Here is a 22080-nt window from a genome sequence, read left to right on the forward strand (position 1 = left end):
TGCATGCCCATTTGTTTCGCTTGCAGGCCCTCATCACCCTTGATTATGGATTTCTGAATGACGAACACACAGTAGACGTGCACTTACGGCTTCTTATGTACACATGTATGTAGACATGTAGACATGTAGACTGCTGCTTGGAGTTAAAAATGAGACACACACACACACACACACACACACACACACACACACACACAGTTTTTTTCATACCAGGTAATCAGTACAGTGAGACTAGGCTCATACCAGAGGTCGATGGCAGGAAGGGTGAAGCCCACTTCAGCCTCTGCAGCACAATGCTCTGTTTGTTACTGCTCAATCCCCGAGATTGTGTGTGTGTGTGTGTGTGTGTGTGTGTGTGTCAGTGTGTGTGTGTGTCAGTGTGTGTGTCTGTAATCGGCACTCCACTGCTATTTACTCCATCCAATTTGAAGTCAATTCTTATTAACATTGGTTAATTCTCCGATGCAACGACTTTGAAAAATGGCTCATTATTTCAGAAGGTTTAGTTCTGATTGTTTAGCAGAGCTTTGATCAATAAAGTAAACCTGCCTTCTTTTTTTTTTTGGACGTTGGAAGTCAATCTCAAATCTCAATGCACTATAAGAGTGGATTTCAGGGAAACGAATGAACTTGCTAAAAAAAAGCTCTGCTCCGTTTCAGATCTGTCATTTGTTGTTTGACGTCCTCCAGAAAACTGTCTGAGCTCAGCCTGAGAACATCATGTTCAAACTGTTATAACAACTGCAATCTGACCTGAGCTTGTTCATATTGCAGTTTCTAATCTATCACTTAATCTTTTCTGCAGCTGTTCTTCCTCCTGTCTGACAGTTTATTCAGTCTCCCTCCATCTTTTAACGCTGCTTCGATGGTTGTTAACTCATTAAACGTGAGACTTCTACAAACGGTTTAAGAAAACTTGACTGATTTCCAAAGATGGGGTTAGTTTATTGATGGAAAATTAATTTGATAATCAATCAAAGTTATTTAAGAACATTAAACGTTCCCTGTTTCCAGCCTCTAAAAGGTGAAGATTTGCAGCTCTTAAAGTAAATACATTTGAATTTATTCTAACAAAATAAAAGCATATTGGGGTCTGTAACTTGTGACTGGTTTTTGTAATTATTAATGATCAATATCGACATAATTTGCAGCATCAGTTACGAAGTTTTGAGAAGTCTGAGGAACATCTGAACAAGGAGGGGCGTGCGAGGTTACAGGGTTAAAGGGAATATCCTCTCTCTCTCTCTGAACACCACTGATTTAGTGTGATGGCACTTAATGTCCTGGTTCTTCTTCCGTTCCATAACAACAGAAACATCTTTTTAACATGTGTGTGTGTGTGTGTGTGTCCAAGCTGGCCTCTTGGAATGTGTGTGTGTGTGTGTGTTTGTGTGAGTGTGTGTGTGTATGGGGAGCCAGACCAGTGTCATGTATCATGGAGTCGCAGTTTAATGGGCCAGTTAATAAAAACCAGGCCAGTGGAGACAGATAAACTGTAGCAGACCACACGCGTAGAGGACGGACACACTCACCCACGTAGACCCCACACACACACACACACACACACACACACACACACACACACACACACACACACACACACACACACACACTGTACTAACAATTATTCTCATTATCCATCAGTCTGACTACTTTGCTGATTAACTGATTAATCTTTAGGCTGTAAACTGTGTGAAAATAGTCAAAAATTGCCATCAAAAGTTCCCAGGGTGCACAGGGACATCCTGATTGTTTTAAAACACAGTTCTATAATACATTTATTCTTTTAACTGTCATATAAAGACAACGAAAAGCAGGGAATCATCACATCTGAGAAGCTGGAATCAGCAGATTTTACTTATTTTTATTCAATAAATAACTAATAATCAGTCACAACCAACCTGCTGCAGATTTATCGTCTGACAATTGAATATCAATCAATAAATCGACTTCTTTCCCACCCGAACGAGCTGAACTAGCGTCTCTATCCCTCGGGTCGCCACTGCCCCCGTTTCTGTTCATCCTCCTTCATTTAATATGTTACAGCAGACGAGTCACCCACTGAAACACTGATACTCAAATATCCACAGCGTCGATAATTCATCCTAAACAGCGTCACAACCAAAATTGTTCACAGTCGGGGCTCTAATCAGACCCAGGATGGTGTATGGATGTGTGTGTTTATGTATGTGTGTGTGTGTGTGTGTGTGTGAGGAAGAGGTCTTGAGGAATGAAAGGAATGTCTATTGTTCACTTTGGGAAGCAGTGATGGGGGGCAGACTATTGTGCTTCATGGTTCTTGGCACCGCAGACATCAGTCTCCAGGGACCCTGTGGTACAAAAATCTAAACAACGGGATGTGTGCCTGTCTGTGTTTGTCCGTGTGCATATTTCGCCCCGTCCATCTGTCTGCGGTAAAATGCCAAACAACTCAGATAAATGTGTGTACGTTGCCCACAGACCTCCTCCCGACAGTCTGAAAGAAGCATCTACTAACAAGAAAAACAGAAAACAGAACACAAAGAGCGAGTCAGCGTGTCGCAGGAGAGGAGCTGGACGGTCGGAGGCCGAGCTCTTCCGGGAAAAGATGAAAACAAATGTTTCAAATGAGCAAGAACAAACAAACTGTGAAATTGAGCAGCGCTGCTGAAGCAGCCGGTGCTCGCCGTTCAGACAAATCGCGAAAGAGCAGGAGGAGAGTCACGTAGAATATGTAACAGCTTAATTCCTGGAGTAAAGCTGCAACTAATACCTGGTGACTTGGACACATTTAGGTGGGAAGCAAAAACTCAAATTGATCGTGGAGCCGTCTCTTCAAATCCTTTAAACCAGCAACTGTTTTTCAGCTGGATAACAGTTAGACCATGACACCCAACCCGCTCTGTGATGTATAGGTCCATTAAGGGTTAACATGACATGAGTCAGGGAACGTGTCAAAACATGTCAAAATGTTATTTCACCTACATTCTTCTCATTCAAAAAAAAAAATCACCACAAACCCCAAACTCCTTTCTCTTTTTTCCCCACTTTCCCTGCTTCCACTCTTTCATCTCCTCTTCCTCCGGACCGCCGAGCCTTCGGCAAAAATAAATGTTTAGTTAATGTGTAGCGCAGATGAGAGAGTGAGCCGGGATGAAAGAGCTTTGTCATAAAGTCCTGTTTACCCCGTCCAAACATCAGACGTGATATCAGCTTCTCCTCTAATTATGATTTTAATTTCCTCAGGTTCACTCCTCCTGCCACCGTGAGCGTACGGCGCTGCCACGTACCTCCAGCCTGAACCTGACTGAGTCTGTGGGATATTTCCTGCTTCGCTGGCCTGTAATCTGACTGTTTTTATTTCATTTTTTGTTCTTTTCCTAGCATTTGTTTTAATTTGCTACTGAAATTGAAAGAGATTTTCATCCAAAGTGAGATTTTCACTGTTTGCAGAAAGTGTCGAGAAAAGATTCATATCGGAAAAATAAAACAAACAGCAGTTTTTCTCAGCGGGTAGATGGCGAGCTGGCAAATTCAGAACAGGCTGCACAAATGCATAAAAATAAAGGCTGCACTGATTTGAATAACCTGGGTTTCTGGCAAAAAACACAAGAGCTCTGAGACCAAAACCCAGCATCTGGACCCAAATGGTACGGCCAAATCACAGATTAAAACCTGACCCAAGAGCGTGTCTTTGCTTTGTTTTGATCCATCTTCCCGCTGGACTTTGGACGTCTACCTGCAGCATGTGTCACACAGACGACTGACCCGGTCAGACAGACAAATGTCTGAACAAAAAAACAACTTTAATCCAGTATGTGAGCAACAGATTTAGAATTTTAAGAAGTTTAATATCGCTCCTTCCCTGAATCTTCCTTCACTATGGCACCAGACAAGCCTGTGCTATATGTAGTATACTGACGCCACCTTACAGGGTTTCTGGGTATTGAAGTTTTTCCACTGCCATTCAGAGCTGTTGGGTGTAATTAAATTGACAGATATAAAACATAAAATAATCTCATTCTCTTTCATTTAGGGCTTTTATTACCAATGCCCTGTGCATTCAATATAAACATGCACACAAATGCATTTGCATTCATGCACACCTGCGTCTGAGGAGCAGTTTCCTGTTCCATCAGCGGCTGTAAATAAACGCATTTGGTCTTTGTGTCGCTTCCCATTAAAGCTGCTTCTTCTCACACAAACATACACACAAATTTTGCCAACGCATTAAGTCCACGCTGGACAGGAAGTAGGGAGGGGAAACTTTGGGAAGAACAGGAAATGATGCAAAAGTTGAGGAATGTCCTCCTGCCTCGTCCATGGCTGCCCACCGAGAGACACACACACACACACTAACACACATACACACACACACACACACAGTACAGTTGGATCTAACAAAAGGTCTGTGAAAACAGGAAGTAGTATAGAAGGAACATTTCCAGGTCGAGCCGACAAAACATCCCCGGCATTCTTTCCCCCTTCCAGAAATATATTGGAAAAAATCATCAGTCACCAACAAACACCCAAAAAGATGTATAGAGACAAAAATACTCCTGCTGGTTAACTGGCAGAGGTCACATGGGCAGCGAACATGAAAGGGAAAACTCTCTTTTATTAAAAGGTTATTGAAGCTAAAAAAAAAACAACAACAATCTTTTGTTTCAGGGTTGTGGAGAAAAAGAAGGTGTGAATCAGTTCCCGCTTCAGTGTATGTAAAAGATAAAGGGAGGATTCTTGGAAATTACAGCTGCAGTTTTTCACCCATTACAAACTAAACAATGAATCAGTTGTGAAAATATACTTGACAGATGATTTGATAAGTGTCATCATAATCATGTAGGATAAAAATATTTTATTCTGTATTGTATTTTTCTCATAGATTTTTTTCCCTTAACCACCAAAGAACGCCACAAAAATTCAAACCTCTCACTGCTATTTACCAAAAGCAAAGTGCGATCTCATAAAGTGAAGCTTAAGTCAAGAACCAGTTTAGCACCATTCTTCTTAAATTATCTTTTGTTTGTGTTTGTAGCTGTTGGGAGCGCACTGCATTCTTTATGACAGTGGATTTCTTAATTAGGAGAAAAATACAACGCTAGTTAACGGCGGTGTGGGATCTTTTCACCGTCAGTTGGCTTGTTAAAACGCCTGTAAAGCATCACCCCTGAAATAAAAACTAAAACGGACCCAAACACTCTGCACTCTTACCCCTCCACTAAACTGCTGGGCAGGCCAGTAAATTCCTGTGGTTCGCCATATTTAGCCTGCAGGCCTGCGCGTCTTTCAGCAGCACGGGACAATGCAGCAGCAAGTCTGAATGGAATCTATTTTATTTAAAGAATGAACAATGATGTGAGAAAGCAGAGTTAATGCGAGTCAATCAAAATGTGTGGACAAGATGAATCAATGGATTACAGTGAGAAGTTTTCACGGTTCATATTCGACACTTTCCCTGTGTTTTATTTTGAAGTGTTGATCCATAAGAAGATATATTTGTGGTTTTAAGAGACAAAAACCATCTCCGTGTAGTTTTACATCTCCTTTCTCAGGCTTCCCTCTGGAGCTCTAGTAACAGCCAATCAGAAGAGAGGACGCTCTGAGCCTCTCTTCTGATTGGCTGACTGTTTTCTGAGTGATCCGATAAAAATGAAGCAGATTTCAGGTAAAACACTCAGAGAAACTAGATTAGTCGAAGTTGGATGGTTGGTCGGTCTGGGTGGGAGGGGCTTGGGCCATGGCTCAGGGTTGTGACTGCTTCGTTGTGACATCACAAAGTTACAGGAAGTCCTGACGGCTTGTTTTAAGGCTCAGTTTCTGTGGACTGAGGCTTTGATCCTTTCACAGTATTAATATCGAACCTAGACCTGATCTATAATCAAACAAATACATCGACATCTACGTTTATACTATATGGGACCTTTAACATTTTTCTAGGAGTCCAAAAACATGAGAAACCAGTGCAACTCCTTATTAATGTAATGGAAACCTTTCAAATACAATACACCCCTTTTATGAATCCACTTGCTTTCATATCGAAGCTTTCCCGACCAGCGTTTAGTAGAAACGCTGGACAAAAACACAATTTTCCAAATCTTAACCAAAGCTGAACAAATCATCATCTCTCCTCGCCAACTCCACGTTTCCTTCCTCTGCGTTTACATTCAGTAAAAAAAATAATAAAAAGCCCATTTATTCACGAAATGCTCCCACAGTAAAACTCTGTTCAGTGGGAACCCCAGTGAGTAATTTCCTGCTGTTTCCAAGACAAGCGTATTGGGTATAAAAAAATACATGTAGCTACTCTCCATCTCAGTTTAGGTTAAGTGAGTTTTAATTGAGCTTAGAATAACAGAAAATGCACAGAGGGAAATTTCTCACACTGTCTAAAATACATGTACACACACACACACACGTACAAAAACATACAAGGTGGAGTCGCTAAAGTTGGCAGAAATGTTGACAACTGTTTGGAAAGATGCCATCCTGGAAGCCTGGAAGAAGGAGGGAACCAAAAGCGCATGAACGGACTGGAGTCATCGTTATATATTTATATGCATACATATAAAATTCATCGCTCAATATAATTGGCTGAGGTAAACTCGAACGGACAGAACCAAAGAACTGCAGGTTTTATCTTTAGGTGGCTTCAAACCAAAACACAGTAAAATACAAAAAGAGGAACGAGTTTTTAGGAACTAATCCTCACACTATGTAACTCTGACATTTGGAAATAGTACTCTGGTTTTAGCTTTGACTATATGTCATATTTTTTTTAGATGCAAAGAACTTAAAGGAAATGCTTTATAACTCACTCGCAAACTCTCGCCACCATGTTTAATTTCTACAGATCCACAAGGGGGAGCTGTTTGGTCTCTGACTAATTCAACCTCGACAAACAGCGCCACCTACAGGTAAAGAAGCTGTGATCTGCAGTTTTAGACTGGTTGATGTCTCCCCCTGCAGACATAGGAAGTAAGAGCTGCACTCTGTACACTTGCACCACCTGCTGGAAATGAGTCAATTTCACTTTTTAACACTCTTTTAGTTCAGTTTATTTGCATTATGACCTCAAAACGCAGCTAAAAAAAAATGGCCTCCTCCGCCTGCCAGTTGATGAGGTGATGTTGCATTACTGACAAACCACCAAGATCTTTAATATCATCAGTAAAATGATCTTAAACAGTGTCAAAACTGCAGCAACAATTTCCTCCTTTCCCCGTAGGTGGCGACATCAACCTGTCCAGTCACGCTGCCATTAACAGCAATGTGTTTTTCCTGCTGTTTATCTAGTGGGATTCAGAACCGAGTTTCATTAGCTCAAGGTTGGTAGAATTTCTACACGACATTAATACAGATTTTTATTCATGTATACACTTTACCAAGAATTATGAGAAACACTATATCATTTACGGCCTCTGTGCTGGCGTGCGTCCTCGTGGTACTTCATAATAAAATCCCTCTCTCCTGGCGCTCAGCAGGAATGAGGTGAACAAACAGAGGGTTGCCCCCTTCCATCACCCTGCTTTATTTTTACTGCAGTTAGGTGAGTCTCGGTTTATAAAAGTTTACAGCCTGCCATGTTGTTATTAGGTGCTGCTCTGTGTACAATGACCACAGCAAAAAAAAAAAAAGTCTGAATCATGAACTAAAAACTTCAAATCACCAGCATTTAAGGGGCTTCTAGGTAATCCTTCACATTATGGAGTTATAAAGAAGCCTTTTAACACTTGACTGAAAAGCTACAATCCAGCCAAACCTGCCCGCTGACCCTTTAAGATGACGCTTGCTTGTTGTTATGAATGAAGGATTGGCTCAGCCGCTCCTCTCGTGCTGAGGTTTAACCCTCGGGAGTCCGTCTGCGGCCACCGTTTTATTTATACTAACATCACTTTACATATCATGTAGAGACGAGCTGAGGAAATCACATTGTCTGCAGACCATGCAACAATTCTGAAAAAAAGAATTGTTAATATCTTCCATGATTTCCATGATTTAAAATTTTAGTGAAAAAGGCAAAAAAAAAATTAGTTGGAATAAAATCCCTTAACGTGTATTATAGTTTAATTTCTTATATATTTCTGCTATATTGGTAAATAACACAAGATATTGGTATATACTGGTATATAATGCAAGATATTGGTATATAACCCAAGAGTTAATTCATATATCTTCCTGGCAGTTTATAATTTGTCAGATTTATCGCAGTGTTTGTGCTGAGAAAATGGTACAATGTATGTGGGCTAGTTTAAAAGATGCCACACTAAGACAGAAATGAATGCATAAAAAAATGTCTAAGATGGACTCCAGGGGTCTAAGCCAAAAAGGTTCATTGTGCCTCCATGAAATGTTTGTCCAGCTAAGACTTTATCACACACACCAGGTTTTTACATTCCTAATAATGACCTACTGAGCCAGAAAAAGAAACAGAGAGAAACGTCCATCCACTCACATGCCATCTCCGTACCAACAGTCCCCTTGTGTTATTAAAAGAGGTGGTAACGAGGCTTGGCCTCTGACTAAGGGCCCTTTTCCACTGTTAAAGCTACACAAGCACAGCCAAGTGTGCAAATGTGAGCATTTCATCATCCCTTTGTGTGTGTGTGTGTGTGTGTGTGTGTGTGTGTGTGTGTGTGTGTGTGTGTTGTCTGGCAGCAGCGAGATATGCCACCTTCCAGAGGGTTCCTTGTTCCTACAGTAATGACTGAAACGAGGCTGACGAACGCCGTGACGTAACTGGCACGGAGTCGGGGTCAAAGTGCAGCAGAGTCCCGCCCAATGCCAAAGCCGGGATTGGCGATTAGTGTCAGAAAGCTGTCAATCAAAGTGAGTTTAATTCACATGCGGGTGGCTGTGTTAAGAGTGCTCCTGCCAAAATACAAATAACAGCTCTGTGTCGGCTTAGAGAGAGTAAACGGCTCAGAAATCACATTAAAAACACACTGATTCATTCATATAAACCTGCACAGATTAAAGCTTGTTATGATTGTGAAGGTTGTTTTCACAAGAGAAACTTTCTTAACCTTTAAACCCATCAGAAAAACTACTGGTGCCAGCTTTTAAACGGCATGTATTAGCTGGTTTTCCATGACGGCAAAATTAGCATCTTTGGGTTTGGGACTTGGACTCTGAGAAATTGTGATGAGCATTTTATACAATTTTATGACATTTTATAGACTATGAACAATACATTGAATAACCTAGAAAATAACCGGCAGAATAATTAATGATGAAAAGCTAACCTTACAAAACCTTCAGTACCAGACCTCTGCCAAGGCCAAACAATGTACACCAGACTTCAGAGAAAGAAAAGTCAAATTCATGGTAAAAGATCTGTCGGATCTGTCCCAAAATTTAAGGGCTTCTTCTCTGACCCATACCCCATCCCTCCTCCAAGTTTGGTGCAAATCGGTTCAGTACGTTTTGCGTAATCCTGCAGACACATAAACAAACAAACCAATCACACACACACACACAGAGTGTTGGGAAAGTCCCCGAAGAGTCAGACGCTCAGTACATACCAGACACTGACACACACAGGGGATTTAACTGGGTGGGATTCTCATATGTAGCATTCCTAAAACAATCTATGTTTGTCTGTTTGAGTCTGTGAATGAGCATTTTATACTGTACATGTGTGCGAATGCAGTCTGTGTATGTGTGTCTAACAGCATTAGACAGGGGTCTGCCCGCTGCAGAGACAGGAGCAGAAAGCTCAGCAACGACTGCTGGACGGCCGATCTGGTTTCAAAGCCAGAACAAGACGCGTCGCTGCCAAACAGCTGTCTGAAGCCGTCTGACAAGACAAAGTGATAGTTGTAACACCAGAGAAAAACCTTCCACACTGCTTTTAAACTTAAATCCAGTTGAGTAGAACTGAAAGCATCAAAGTCAAGGTGACAGAGAGGTTGAGAAAAACAACAACACATATGGAAAAAGTGAAGGGTTTTTTTTTCTCTCTCTTATCTGGAGATTAAACATTATTTAAAATGTATTATAATATTTCATGTTGCATTTCCACTTACATCCACTAAGTGGCAAAAACACAACATAAAAAGGGGGTTGGTGTGGTATTCAAAGACTTCTGTGAATCAAGATATACAGAAAGAAAATAATCAAAGCCTTACATCCTTACTTTTTATTGTTTTATTGATTTATTTAAGTGTAGTTTGCACTGCTGTCACTAATGCAGAAATAAACGTCCTTTTGATCTCTAAACACAGAGAGGAAAATATAAATCCCATCAAGGCGATGAGAGATTGTGAAACTAGAAATGCCCCCTGGTGATCAGCTGCTCTGCTCCAAATAATCTATCTGATACAGCACGCTGTTACATCTGACCTCAGATCAGCAGATCTTCACCCTCTGAACACCCTCTAGGTCCATGTTCAGATATAAACATATATTGACCGTGGATCAAAAGACCGTGTGAGGCGTTCAGTATGTGTCACTGTCATGTTTACGGCTTGTTTTTCCTGCCCAAAAGTGTCCGAAAAAACATCAGTTAATACGACTTGAACCAAAGATTTTTCTTTGGTTTTTAATGCTCTCAGCAATTTTACAGTTTGTATTTCTACTTTTACGTTCATTCTTCAGAACTTCCTCAAAAGGTATGATACGATATTTCACAAATAATCGAAAACATTTAAAGAAAAACAGCTTTCAGATTTCCAATTCCTAATCTCTGGGTCTACCTTACATTTCTAGTGTACGGTGGCAATAATAATGAGATAAACCCAGGTTGGAAAATAGTGGAGTTTTCCTTTAATGTTGATTAAATTCTGCAGGAAGACTTTAATTCATCGTCTCATTCACTTGTTTCCGTTGAGATTCAAGTGCTTTTCGAAACGACTACAAACACACACAAACAGACATCCACCCCTCCGTGCTCATCAGACTTTATCTGCTTCCCTTCTGACACCCCGAGGGTCAAAGGTCACGTCCTGCGCAACAATTTTTCTACCTGAGAACATTGCTCTCTCGTGTGTTTGCAGATTCCTAACAACACGGCCGCCGTCTTCCTTCCCGTGTCGGCGGGTCAACGACAAGACGTTGCACAATCGTCGGTAAAGTGTCGGGCCACAAACACGCATCCATTGTTGGAAGAGAAACGCTCGAATATTCACTTTGAAGTCATGAAACTGTTTATATGTGCGTGCAGATATTTCAGGTGCGTGTCAGCGGTAATGACTGCGCTCGTGTTTTACAGTGTTTTTACCTCCTGACTGTGAGCTTCAGCGTCCTGTATGATCCCTTGATGAGGATGAGGGCTTCCTGTCTGCTGCCGTACAGGGCAGATCCGTTTATGTTAATGAGCTCGTCGCCGACTTTCAGCTTCTTGCAGTGGGCCGCCTTCCCTCCATCCTCGATCTGCAGACAAAGACGTGAATTGGTTGAGATGAAAGAGAGAGAGAGAGTTGGAAGGCGAACAGAAGCACATTCACATTAAGGAAAAAAAAAAAATCGTTAAGAATAAAAAAGTCTCTCAAGGATACGTCCGCGCTGCCAAGCAGACTCCTTTAAAACACATTTTTTGGGAGACATTTTTCTTGAACTGTCTCTGTCCCCATGGTAACAGGACCCTAAAGAGCATCTCCAAAACAGCCTGCACCAAAACATCCCACAGAAACCCGACACATTCCTCTGTAACAGACTGTGTGTGTGTGTGTGTGTGTGTGTGTGTGTGTTTGCCACAGTGCTGACTGCGGGTCACACAGACAGTGGTGAAGCCCGTGTTGTTGATGCATTGCTGGGATGTTTCAGTGCGTTGCAGAGGGGTGAAACACTGACGGGTGCTCGGCGCGGTGTGGTGCGAGGTTCGAGTTCAGCCGTAAATCACAACAACGGACGTGAAGAGAGAAAGGATGAAAAGAAAGAGAGAGAGAGACACACAGATAAACTGACCCGACTCTTACTGACTGGAGAAGAAGTGGGTCAACAACGATAGAAATCAAATAATAAAAGTGGTATTTATTTGATTCCTCTTCTTCGTCCTGAGAAAGCGTCACTTCCTGTGTGTCCTGAGCAGCAAATATAAAACTTTTCATGGGTTTTAAGTGAACAACTGTAACTAATGGTAAAAATTTTGTGTTGTCTGCAGTACATAGTGTATTAGAGACATTAAGTGCATTCCCATCCACAGGTTTTTAAAGTTGAGTAAAGACACTAGGAAAAAAATCAAAATATCGCTTGTCTGAGGTGGAAAAGTTCAATATTTGAATGGAAACTTAACCAGTCTCACCATTAACATACAATATGCACAGTTACTGAGTATTCTTGTACTTTTCAAGTACTGACCAAACTGTTTCTGAAGTATTAAGCTTTAAAAACTTTCTTTTCTAATGTTATCCTGTTATTTCATCACAATCACTGGAATATAGATCTAATAACTCTAATACTCCAAATATTAAAGTTAACGCACTATAAGGCTTTTTCTTTTTTTTTAATGTTTCTATCATGTATTGTATTTCATATTTTAGCTGCTACGAGAAAAGAAAAATATTTTGAAATGAATTCTAACTAAATTTAACTAAGTGTACCCCTCAAGACTTTTCACAGAGGTCATGAACCAAAATTGAAAACAGCAACTAATTTCCATGCTACAATAAAAAGAAAAATCAATATCCTCAAACTGGCAAAACCTAATGCAGGTTTTTCTAATCCAGTTCACTTGTGTCTGCCAGAACCGGGTTACTGAGAAGGTTAAGAATGTAAAAACCTCTGTTCATATCAAAGGTGCCAGTGATGAAGCTTTATTTAATGAGTCAAAATGTTTTATTATCCCCATTTTAAAAGTCAACAAATAGCAAGTGAGGTCCTGTTTTTTTCCCCCTCAGCTTCTTCACACGTCACTATGGAGGTTTGGGGTTTTTTCATATATCAAACCCAGGTGAATTCCACCATTAACCCCATATAAATTCTTCAGGGGCATATATAAAGGAACAAAATCCTGATTATATAGTGTGAAAATGGAGAGCAGACTTGTCCCTCCCTCTTTCCATCATCCATTCATTCATTTTCTCACTGCTGCTGCTGCTGCTGCAAAAAAAAAAAATCAAAGGAATGCATGTCATGGAAACACAGGTCTTATTTTACGGTTTTCGGATTTTACGGACACGCAGCGGGGAACTCTGCCTCGTGAGCCAACTCAAACATAAATCGAGATCTTTCATATATTAACTCGCGCTCTGTGCCATGTTCTCTCGGGCCTAATGCTGTCACGAATCCCGACTTCAAAGGTTAATATTTCAAAATCTGATCCTGCTGTAATACCAGTCCAAACATGGAAAACCCCGGAGCGGGCAAACCGCATCTGAGCTGTGCAGCTTTATCACAACCTTTGGTTTTGGTGATGGTCAGGTTTGTGTTTGTGAAAGACAAACAGTTTCATATTTGGGTTCTGTTGACGTTTTATAAACCAGATTTAGACGGACTGGGATCCAGTTCAAGACCTGGCTGAGGATTTGACACTGCACTCAAGTTTCTGGCTCTGTTGAACTACACCCGTCTAATCCTTCTTTTTCTTCTCGTTTGATCGGTTTTTAATCTGATTTCACGCAAATCAGTCGGTGAGAAGTAAGACGTCCACACAATCTCCAGTTACGCCTGAAGCACCCTCGTTCCTAATGTAAAATCAAGTGTCACATCTTATGAAAATAAGAGATGAGGCGAGGAAAATCATTATGTAGAGTGAAGTGACGAGAAGACGTGGAGGATGAGCAAATAAAAGTGTGTACCACATCTTTTATTTTCTATATCAGGACACCTCAAAGTGTACTATTGCACTGGATCTTACTTGGGTCCTGTATTATTCTAATATTATATATTAAATATAAATATATTAATATAACATCCAGTTTTCACCTCTTGATTTATTTCTTCTTAAGTAGCTCAAAGGTTGTTGAATCGTGGGTTTGAACAGTGTTTGTATTGACTGACCCACTGACAGGTCACATGGGTTCAATAGCGGACACTGGCCAGCCAATCAGTAACAAGTATTTTCTGGGGCCTTAGCATGAAATGTAAGATTTTGCACAGTGTGGGTCTCACACACCTCTGTTTTGGTTGCTATTGTATTATGCGCTGTGAAAATTAAGGTATTTCCACACACATTCCAAAAATCAAACACACACACACACACACACACACACACACACACAAGAAAAAAGGGCCTCCAGCATGAGTTGAACGCATTTGACACAGTGTTTATGTTCATTTGTTTCTAATGAGTTTTTCATTATGAAAACAAACTGGAGGCAGAAACGGCTCCACTGGTGGAATGTTTAACACTGCTCACACACACACACACACACACACACACACACACACACACACACACACACATACAAAATGTTCCCAAACACAACATGCATGGTTAAGAAACTCAAATACACAGCAATAATATGACCTCTCATTATTCTGCAATGTAATAAATGCAGAACTCCACAGAAATAAACAGCACTGGGGTAACACTACAACACACACACACACACACACACACACACGCTTTGCTCTGCTAAAACTATCAGCGTACCGTTCAGCTCGAAAAGTAATCCGTCATTTTCCCATGGATAACAGAGGGAAGGAGTGAGGGAAGGGGACGAGGAGGAGGAGGAGAGGAAGGGAGGAAGAGAAGGTGGTGAAGATGAGGGAAATAACCTCAGAGGAAAAGGAGTAGGTGAGGATAAAGATAGGAAGGAAGGGAGGCAGGATGGGGAGGCGAGGAAAGGCAGAAGGAAAATATGAGCAGGGAGGAAGGGTGGGAAGGAAGCATGTGATGATGAAGGGAGGGGGAAAAAAGAGAGAGTATCAAGGGAAAGGGGCAAAAGAAAAATACATAAATATAAAAGAAGAAGGGAAGGTGATGAAGGTGAGGAGAGAAGGGTGGAAGGAAAGAAAATGAGGATGAGAGACAAGAATAAAAACCTGATGAATGTGATGAAAATGAGGGAAGGAAGGGAGGATAAAAGGAAACAAAAAAGCAGAAGTAAAGGACAGAAAGAGGAGGGAGGGTAAGGGAGGAAGGAGAAGAGAGAATGAGGAGAACAAAAAAAAAAGTCAGAGACGAGGGGAAAGAGGAGGACAGGTTTAAATCAGGTGCCAGAATTCACACCGCTGTGAATGAACAATGGGAAGCAGGAGGGAGGAAAGAAGGAAGGGAGGAGACAACACACACACACACACACACACACACACACCTGTGGGTTTTATATACTTAACCCAGCAAGCAGGTATGTGGGACATAATTACAGAGTGGCAATAAGAGAGTTTATTATAGGCAGAGCAGCGTGTGTGTGTGTGTGTGTGTGTGTGTGTGTGTGTGTGTGTGTGTGTGTGTGTGTGTGTGTGTGTGTGGCAGATGAAGTCATTAACCAAGGCTCATTTCTTGACATAGGAAGGGAAGGGTTTGGGAGCCGGTGGTCGTTGCCAGTTGACATCATACCTCCAGACGGAGACGAGCAAGATGGAAAAAAAGAGGGTCGACTTTCCACAAAGGACGAACGGCGTCTGATCTGGAGAGCAGAATCATGAAGTAGACTTCCTACTGAATTAATCTGCAACTATTTTGACTGTCAGCGAATCGATGAGGTCATCTTTGAAGCACACAACGGTAGTTTTAGAAGGGGATGTAGAATTACTGTTAGTAGCAGCAGTAATAGCAGCAATGGAGGTAGTGTTAGTGGAAACTGTATTAGCAGCAGCAGTATCTGAAGAAGTGACTGTAGTGGAACAGTGGCCACTAATAATGGCAGAGGGAGGGAGTATTAATAGTAGAAGTCAGTGTCAATTTCTTCGGTAAAAATGATGTAATAGCAGAACAATCATTAAGCATTTGAGCGACTGGGATGATTCAATATTAATTTACTCACTGCATTACGGAGCTGTTCAGTTTCTAGTACCGAGGGATTCTGCAGAGATCACTGTGTAATAAACTGCAGTATTTGTAACATGCGCCATCATTTAAATGTCAAACAGTTACTTATAATCTGCAGAAGGACTTGAAGTGCCAGAGAGCAGAGAGACAAACACAGTGAAGAAAACAACTCTGCTGCCAGTTCATCAGTGTGAGAAAAGAGCTGGTGAATGTTTGAAGATGTTGAAACTCAAGTTTTGGAAAACTGAAACGTATCAGTAAATACCAGAAGAAGCTGTAATAAACACGTCTTCTTCAGCTGCTTCTGCGTCAGTGTCAGAACTCCTCAGCTCAGTTTCACTTCAGTCTGACCTACATGTCTGGAGTGTGTGTGTGTGTGTGTGTGTGTGTGTGTGTGTGTGTGTGCCATGCTGCTGTGGGATGTCCAGACTGGGTGAGGTCACCCCCGGCACTTGGTAGATGGAGAAGAATACTCTCTCTGTGTGCTGAAACACACACACACAAACCCACGCAGACGCACACACACACACACAGAGAGAAGGCCATGAAGTCACCCCTTGAATCTAAAAATAAAAGGGTGTGTCCGACTCTGTGTGTGTGTGTGTGTGTGTGTGTGTGTGTGTGTGTGTGCTGTGCTGTGGCATGATGCCCGTTATTGTGCCCTGGAAAAAACGGGAATCCCCATGCTGGTCACAGGTTGTCATCACCCAGTTATCACCTGACACACACACACACACACACACACACTGCAAACTCCATCGAACAACAGCCTCTTTATCAAAAACTGAAATGATCATCAGCTCCAGTCTGAAGATCATTAACATTTGGGCACAAAACGATCCTGCAGAAGAGAGTGTGTGTCTGTGTGTGTGTGTGTTTGTGTGTGTGTCTATGTGTGTTAGGGTGTGTATTTGTGCAGTTATGACAGAGATGATTAGCAGAGCAAACATCTGCACTTCAATATTAAACAGCAGGAGTTACTCAAGTTGCTTTACAGTACACATCTGTATGTGTGAACATGTGTGTGTGTGTGTGTGTGTGTGTGTGTGTGTGTGTGTGTGTGTGTGTGTGTGTGTGTGTGTCCCTCATTGCAAGGCGGTGCCTGGACACGTGCATTTAAAGCCTCACATTACTGAAAGGTCCAGACAGAGAAAATGAGCAACTCTCAGCAGCTTTGAGAAAGTCTGCAAGCAAACACTGTGTATACACACACACACACACACACACACACACACACACACACACACACACACACACACACGCTGGCATGAAATAAAGAGAAGGAAACAGCTTCTCATTTGTTTACATGAAGACATCCAGAGGATACAAGAGGATTTACTGCGGCCTCGGAGAAGTATTTACTCTCAAAGACTGGAATCAATGTGTCATATGTTTGAATGAAATGAGCTTAAAGGAAGATTTAGGCGACAATGGAGAAGCACGTGATGCGCAAACACAACCACGAACACACACATGCAGGTACAGTACGTATGTCATGGCAGCTCTGCGTTTAAAGTCCGACCTCAAGTGTTTATAACGTCTTTAAAAAGCACTTACTCAGCCGTTTAAACACGAAGAGAAACCATCTCTGAGGAAATGGTTTCGCCCGCTGTCCCGTAAACACCAGCAGGATTTATTTTACAGTGGTGTTATGAATTGTTTTTGAGATTAGACGCCACGGCCAGGGTGTGAACGTTTACAATAACTCGTCACTTTCTTCATGCATATTCGTTAACATGAGTTTTTTTTTTTTTTTTTTTGTGCAGCCGGCGTGATAAATAAACATCATTCTGGAGCAAATAAACATCATTACTGAAGTATCTTGTGTCATCTCTGTTTATAACATCCTCCTCCGATGGTTAAATGTTCGTTTCATGCCACACTGCTTCTTGTTTGGGCCTGACTGAATACTTTCTAAAGAGCTTATAAACAGGCAGGATCCGATTTGTGATGACAGAGACTCAGTTCAGGTAAACTGACTCACTTCATCCGGCAAGATTTACGACTTCATCCTCAAGAGACACACACAACTTGGAGACACACAATCGGTGTAAACATGTAATTGACACGTGACACAGAGAGGCAGAGAGGGAAAGCAACACCGTGACGGCAGGATGTGTGTCCTTGTAGTCGAAACAAGTCCATTCAAAGTGAAACTAACACAAAGTAACCTCTTTAAGTCTGAATAAGTTGGTCTCCACAACTCGACATGTGACTGATCTGAGCGCAGCGAGGCAGCGTTCAGGTTTCATGCTCGATGGAAGAGTCTCTTCAGTCCGGCTTTTAATTAAATATGGTTTTAAATCATCTATTTTATTGCATCTATTTTGTAAATTGTAATTTAATTGATTTTATATGTTGTTTTATTATTCATTTTTCTTATGTTTTTTGTTTTCTAATGTTATTATAACTTTTTTAATCTATTTGATTGTGTCTCATTGTCAGCTTTCTGACTTCATTTTGTCCTTTTCTTTTTTTAATCAGTCATCTGTGAAGCTCTTTACACTGCACCAACCTGTATGAAAAGTGCTACACAAATAAAGTCTGATTGATTGATTGATTGATTGATTGATTGACTATTTGTGGGATTCAGATATATTAAGTTGCAGAGCGGGAGAAGCTGTGAAAAACATCTGTTCTGAGTCAAGTTTGGATTAATTCTGCTGCGACTTGTTCACAGATACAGCGACAAAGAGTTTTGAATTTGTTACCTCTCTGATCAGCTTCTACTTCACAGCGATGGCAGCCAAGCCTCATGGGTATTGTAGTATTAAAAACTCATCTACCGTGCTAAAAAAATCATGACATCTTAGAAAGTGACCAAGAAAACTTCTTGGGTCGTAACATTGTCTGAGAGAGTTTGTTTCCATCCTGAGGGACATTCAGAAAAATGTTAAAATTCAGAGTTGGGGAAAAATACTTCCAGGACCAGCGCCTCTTCCCTCGCTCTCAAATGAGTCATCTCCCTCTCCTCTCGCAGTAACCTGGTTACTTCTGTGCATGTAAACACACTGAGTGACGTCTAAACGGCGCTCGACTCCTGACTGTCGGCTCGGGCCTAAATAGAGCCGTCAACCTGACAGGTCGACACATGCTCAGAGACCCTGCAGGGACCCCCACGGCTCTGTTTAGCCCCCCGGGACAAAGACCCTCAGGGGGGAGGGAGGGAGGGAGGAGGAAAAGCTCCCGGGACCCCCTGCTGTACACCAGCTTCATGCTGCTGCTATTGTCCTAGCTCCTAAACATAAAGCCTGTGTCCCAGCTGAGAAATAAATTTAGAGAAACAGCGGTTTGCAACATGGAAACATGGCTGAGGAGCTGGAGGTCGATGCTGCCAGTTCTTTTTTGGAGGTGGAGCCCGGTTTCTCCCACATCTCCTGCTCTGACAGTGTTTGAATTCACCTTAATTTCCACTGCCGGACGAGGGGCTGCCACAAGTCTGACTCACTCGGTGCCTGACCGACTCTCCAGAATGAGGTCAAGGACTGTGAATGCAAAGCTTACAACATAAACTCAACTTGTGTGTGGGAAGATAAAGGCTCTACCAAGTCCAGAGCTGGAGGTTCGCTTCTCTGTGCCGGTCCTGTCAGGACTCGGTGGCGCCTGGAAGTTGATCAACGGCAGAAAAGACGTTGATTTTCATCCAAATTCTTCACTAGAAACCGTCCAAACAACACTTGTTCAAAAAGTCCTTTGATAAAAATGTGATTACTCACTCTATAAATAAAACTGACTTAACTTGATTTGACTTCACTGTGTACTTCAATGGGCAGAAAATATTCCTGTAGATAAAGAAGCTGGAGACTGTTGCCCGAGACGTTAATGGGTTCTTACTTTACTATCAAAAAGGAAAAACTGTTGTTAACAGCCATCAGAACATATCATTAAGAAGCAGAGATATGAGGGAAAAGTTTTTTTAAAAAACCGTGTGGAAACTGTTTTAAAGGCATCACAACAAAACGTAACGTTGTGGAAATCTTGCGTCTCTCCAGAAGAGTAGCTCAGATCTTTAAGACTTTATCAGGTATTTTTAGAAAGCAAATAAGATCAGCTAGATCAGACGAGCCGTAACAATAACAATCCCACCACAGGTTCTGGAGCTTTCAACTGATTGGCATGATCTTCCTTGCCCCGTCGTCACAGTAACGTGTTTTTTTTTTTTTTTAACTTGTGCAGTGGTAAAAAAAAAATGGCAACTGTGAGGAGTCAATCTACAGGGACTCAGTGATTTACTGTGCACGCAGAAACATCTTGGTAGGTCTGAGGTCGTCTTAACTCATCTAATCCCCTCAACGCTCGATCTCTTTAATCATCTATTACGCCTTCTGACTTCTTCTGGGACGGCTTCTTACATTATGTTCCTCATGCTTGACTGCAGTTGTCTTGTTCTTAATTTATTTATTTTCTTATTTTCTATTTTATCAGGGACTTTTTGCGTAACAAAAACAAGTGCGACACGAAGGGTACACATCATGGACAGACATGTAAATGACAAAAAGAATAAACACCTATATGTGTGTGTGTGTGTGTGTGTGTGTGTGTGTGAGAAAGGGAAAGTAAAAATATAATCATAAGGGGAATGTAATGAAAATAATAAAATAAAAAACAACAATATATAATAATAATAATTTAAATGATCTAAAAAAGAGAAAAACGGACAAAAAGTAAAAAGTAAAGCAGGCACCTTTAAATTTAAAGGTTGCTATTCTCCATTTGGGAAAACAGGAATGTGAACATATGCATACATGACAAATAAGCTCTCTTTTTCCTCACTCTTTCTCACATACACACACAGAAACACACACCCTTCATCAACCTCTGCCCTCCAGTCTGAGCCTTGTGAGGCTCTCCTCCCTTCCTCACACCCACGCTCACACAAGGCCTTCTTTATCAGGGCGGGAGGAGGGGAACGGCAGAGATGGAAAAAGAAAAAATCTCCCACGCTCACACCAAAAAGCACCAGCAGTGTGTGTGTGTGTGTGTATGTGTATGTGTGTGTGTGTTTGCATGTATACTGCTGGCGTCCAGGTCCACTGATCCCTGATGTTGCAAACAGGGTGTGAGTTGTCCTTAAATGGCCTTTCCATGGAAACATTAAAGGGAGCAAACAAGACAATGATGCCCCAGACAGAGAAGCTCTTTCTGGGGGCGAAGACGCAGCGTTGTGGCCCCTAAAGAGGAGTGGAGACCCTGGGTCACTGACACAGTTGGAGGAGATTCAATACGAGAGTGACAACAAGGAGGAAAGGAAAGGAAAGGAAAGGAAAGGAAAAGCAAAAGAAAACGAGACCAGCGCCTCAGGGATGGACAAACAACATCCCACCAACATTTTGTTTTGATCCATCAAAATCCACTTAATCACCCATTAATCACTAACATCCTGATTTCAGACTTGAAACCACAGAAACATCCTGCGAGCTCAGTCACATGGATTAACACCAACATGTGAGTAAACGCTCACTTGCTTGTGAACATAACTCACTCCCCTCCTCTCTCTCTCTCTCTGTGTCTCTCTTTCTCTCTCTATCTTAGGTTAACAGTGTGTGTTTTGTTTTAACCAGAGAAGGAATGCTTTTCCATGTTTTTACACCCCCCCCCACCCTAAAAGATCTGTTTGCCTCTCATGGCTCCGACTGACCACAACTTCAGACGCACTGGCCTCCACACCAGGAAGCTCGCACGTTTTCTATTTGTTCTTCTTCAGTCACCAAGCTTCTCCCCGTCACACTGCCTTCAATCCAAATCTCTCACACGTGATAAGAAATGCTGAAAAATTATGTGAGGAGATTCTTGAGTCTCGGCTGTTGCCTTCTTCACTATGTCTCTGATTGGGAGGCATTTTTAGGTTGCAGTCGCAGTATTCAAGTAGAGAATTGATCTTAAAACATTTCAATGTTGATTTTTAACTCTCAGCCATCACAGATCTCTTGACCGAGTCGCTTTTTTATCCCTAAATCTGTGTGTACAGTATCTGTTTTATTTCAGTAGGAAATAAACAAAACAGCAGGTATAGCAGGTGTCTCTACTGGTTCAGTGTTGGATGGACCGTTGAAGCCACTAAAAAAGGAGGAAGCACTTGTGTTGCGTGATGGAAGAGCTACAACGATGAGGTAACAAGAGCTGCAAGCATTAGTCATTTGAAAGATCAGACATTTTTACACGTTTGATCATTTGTCATTTTTCAAGCAAAAATGACAAAAAAATTTGATGCTGTGTGATTTTTT

At 41.6% G+C, this 22080-nt stretch overlaps 1 protein-coding gene across 1 annotated transcript in view; it reads right to left on the reverse strand.

Annotated features, from left to right (window-relative positions):
• The window catches only part of shroom4 (shroom family member 4), a 59948-nt gene that overhangs the window by 25131 nt on the left and 12737 nt on the right, over positions 1-22080 (reverse strand). Inside the window, exon 2 of the mRNA XM_023422700.2 lies at positions 11201-11352. Within this exon, the coding sequence (XP_023278468.1) occupies positions 11201-11352 (152 nt within the window). The remainder of the gene's footprint in view (positions 1-11200; positions 11353-22080) is intronic.

This window comes from Seriola lalandi, unplaced genomic scaffold (assembly GCF_002814215.2).
Source record: "Seriola lalandi dorsalis isolate HSWRI2012SDOR001 ecotype SW California unplaced genomic scaffold, Sedor1 jcf7180002054684, whole genome shotgun sequence".
NCBI classification, from domain to species: domain Eukaryota; kingdom Metazoa; phylum Chordata; class Actinopteri; order Carangiformes; family Carangidae; genus Seriola; species Seriola lalandi.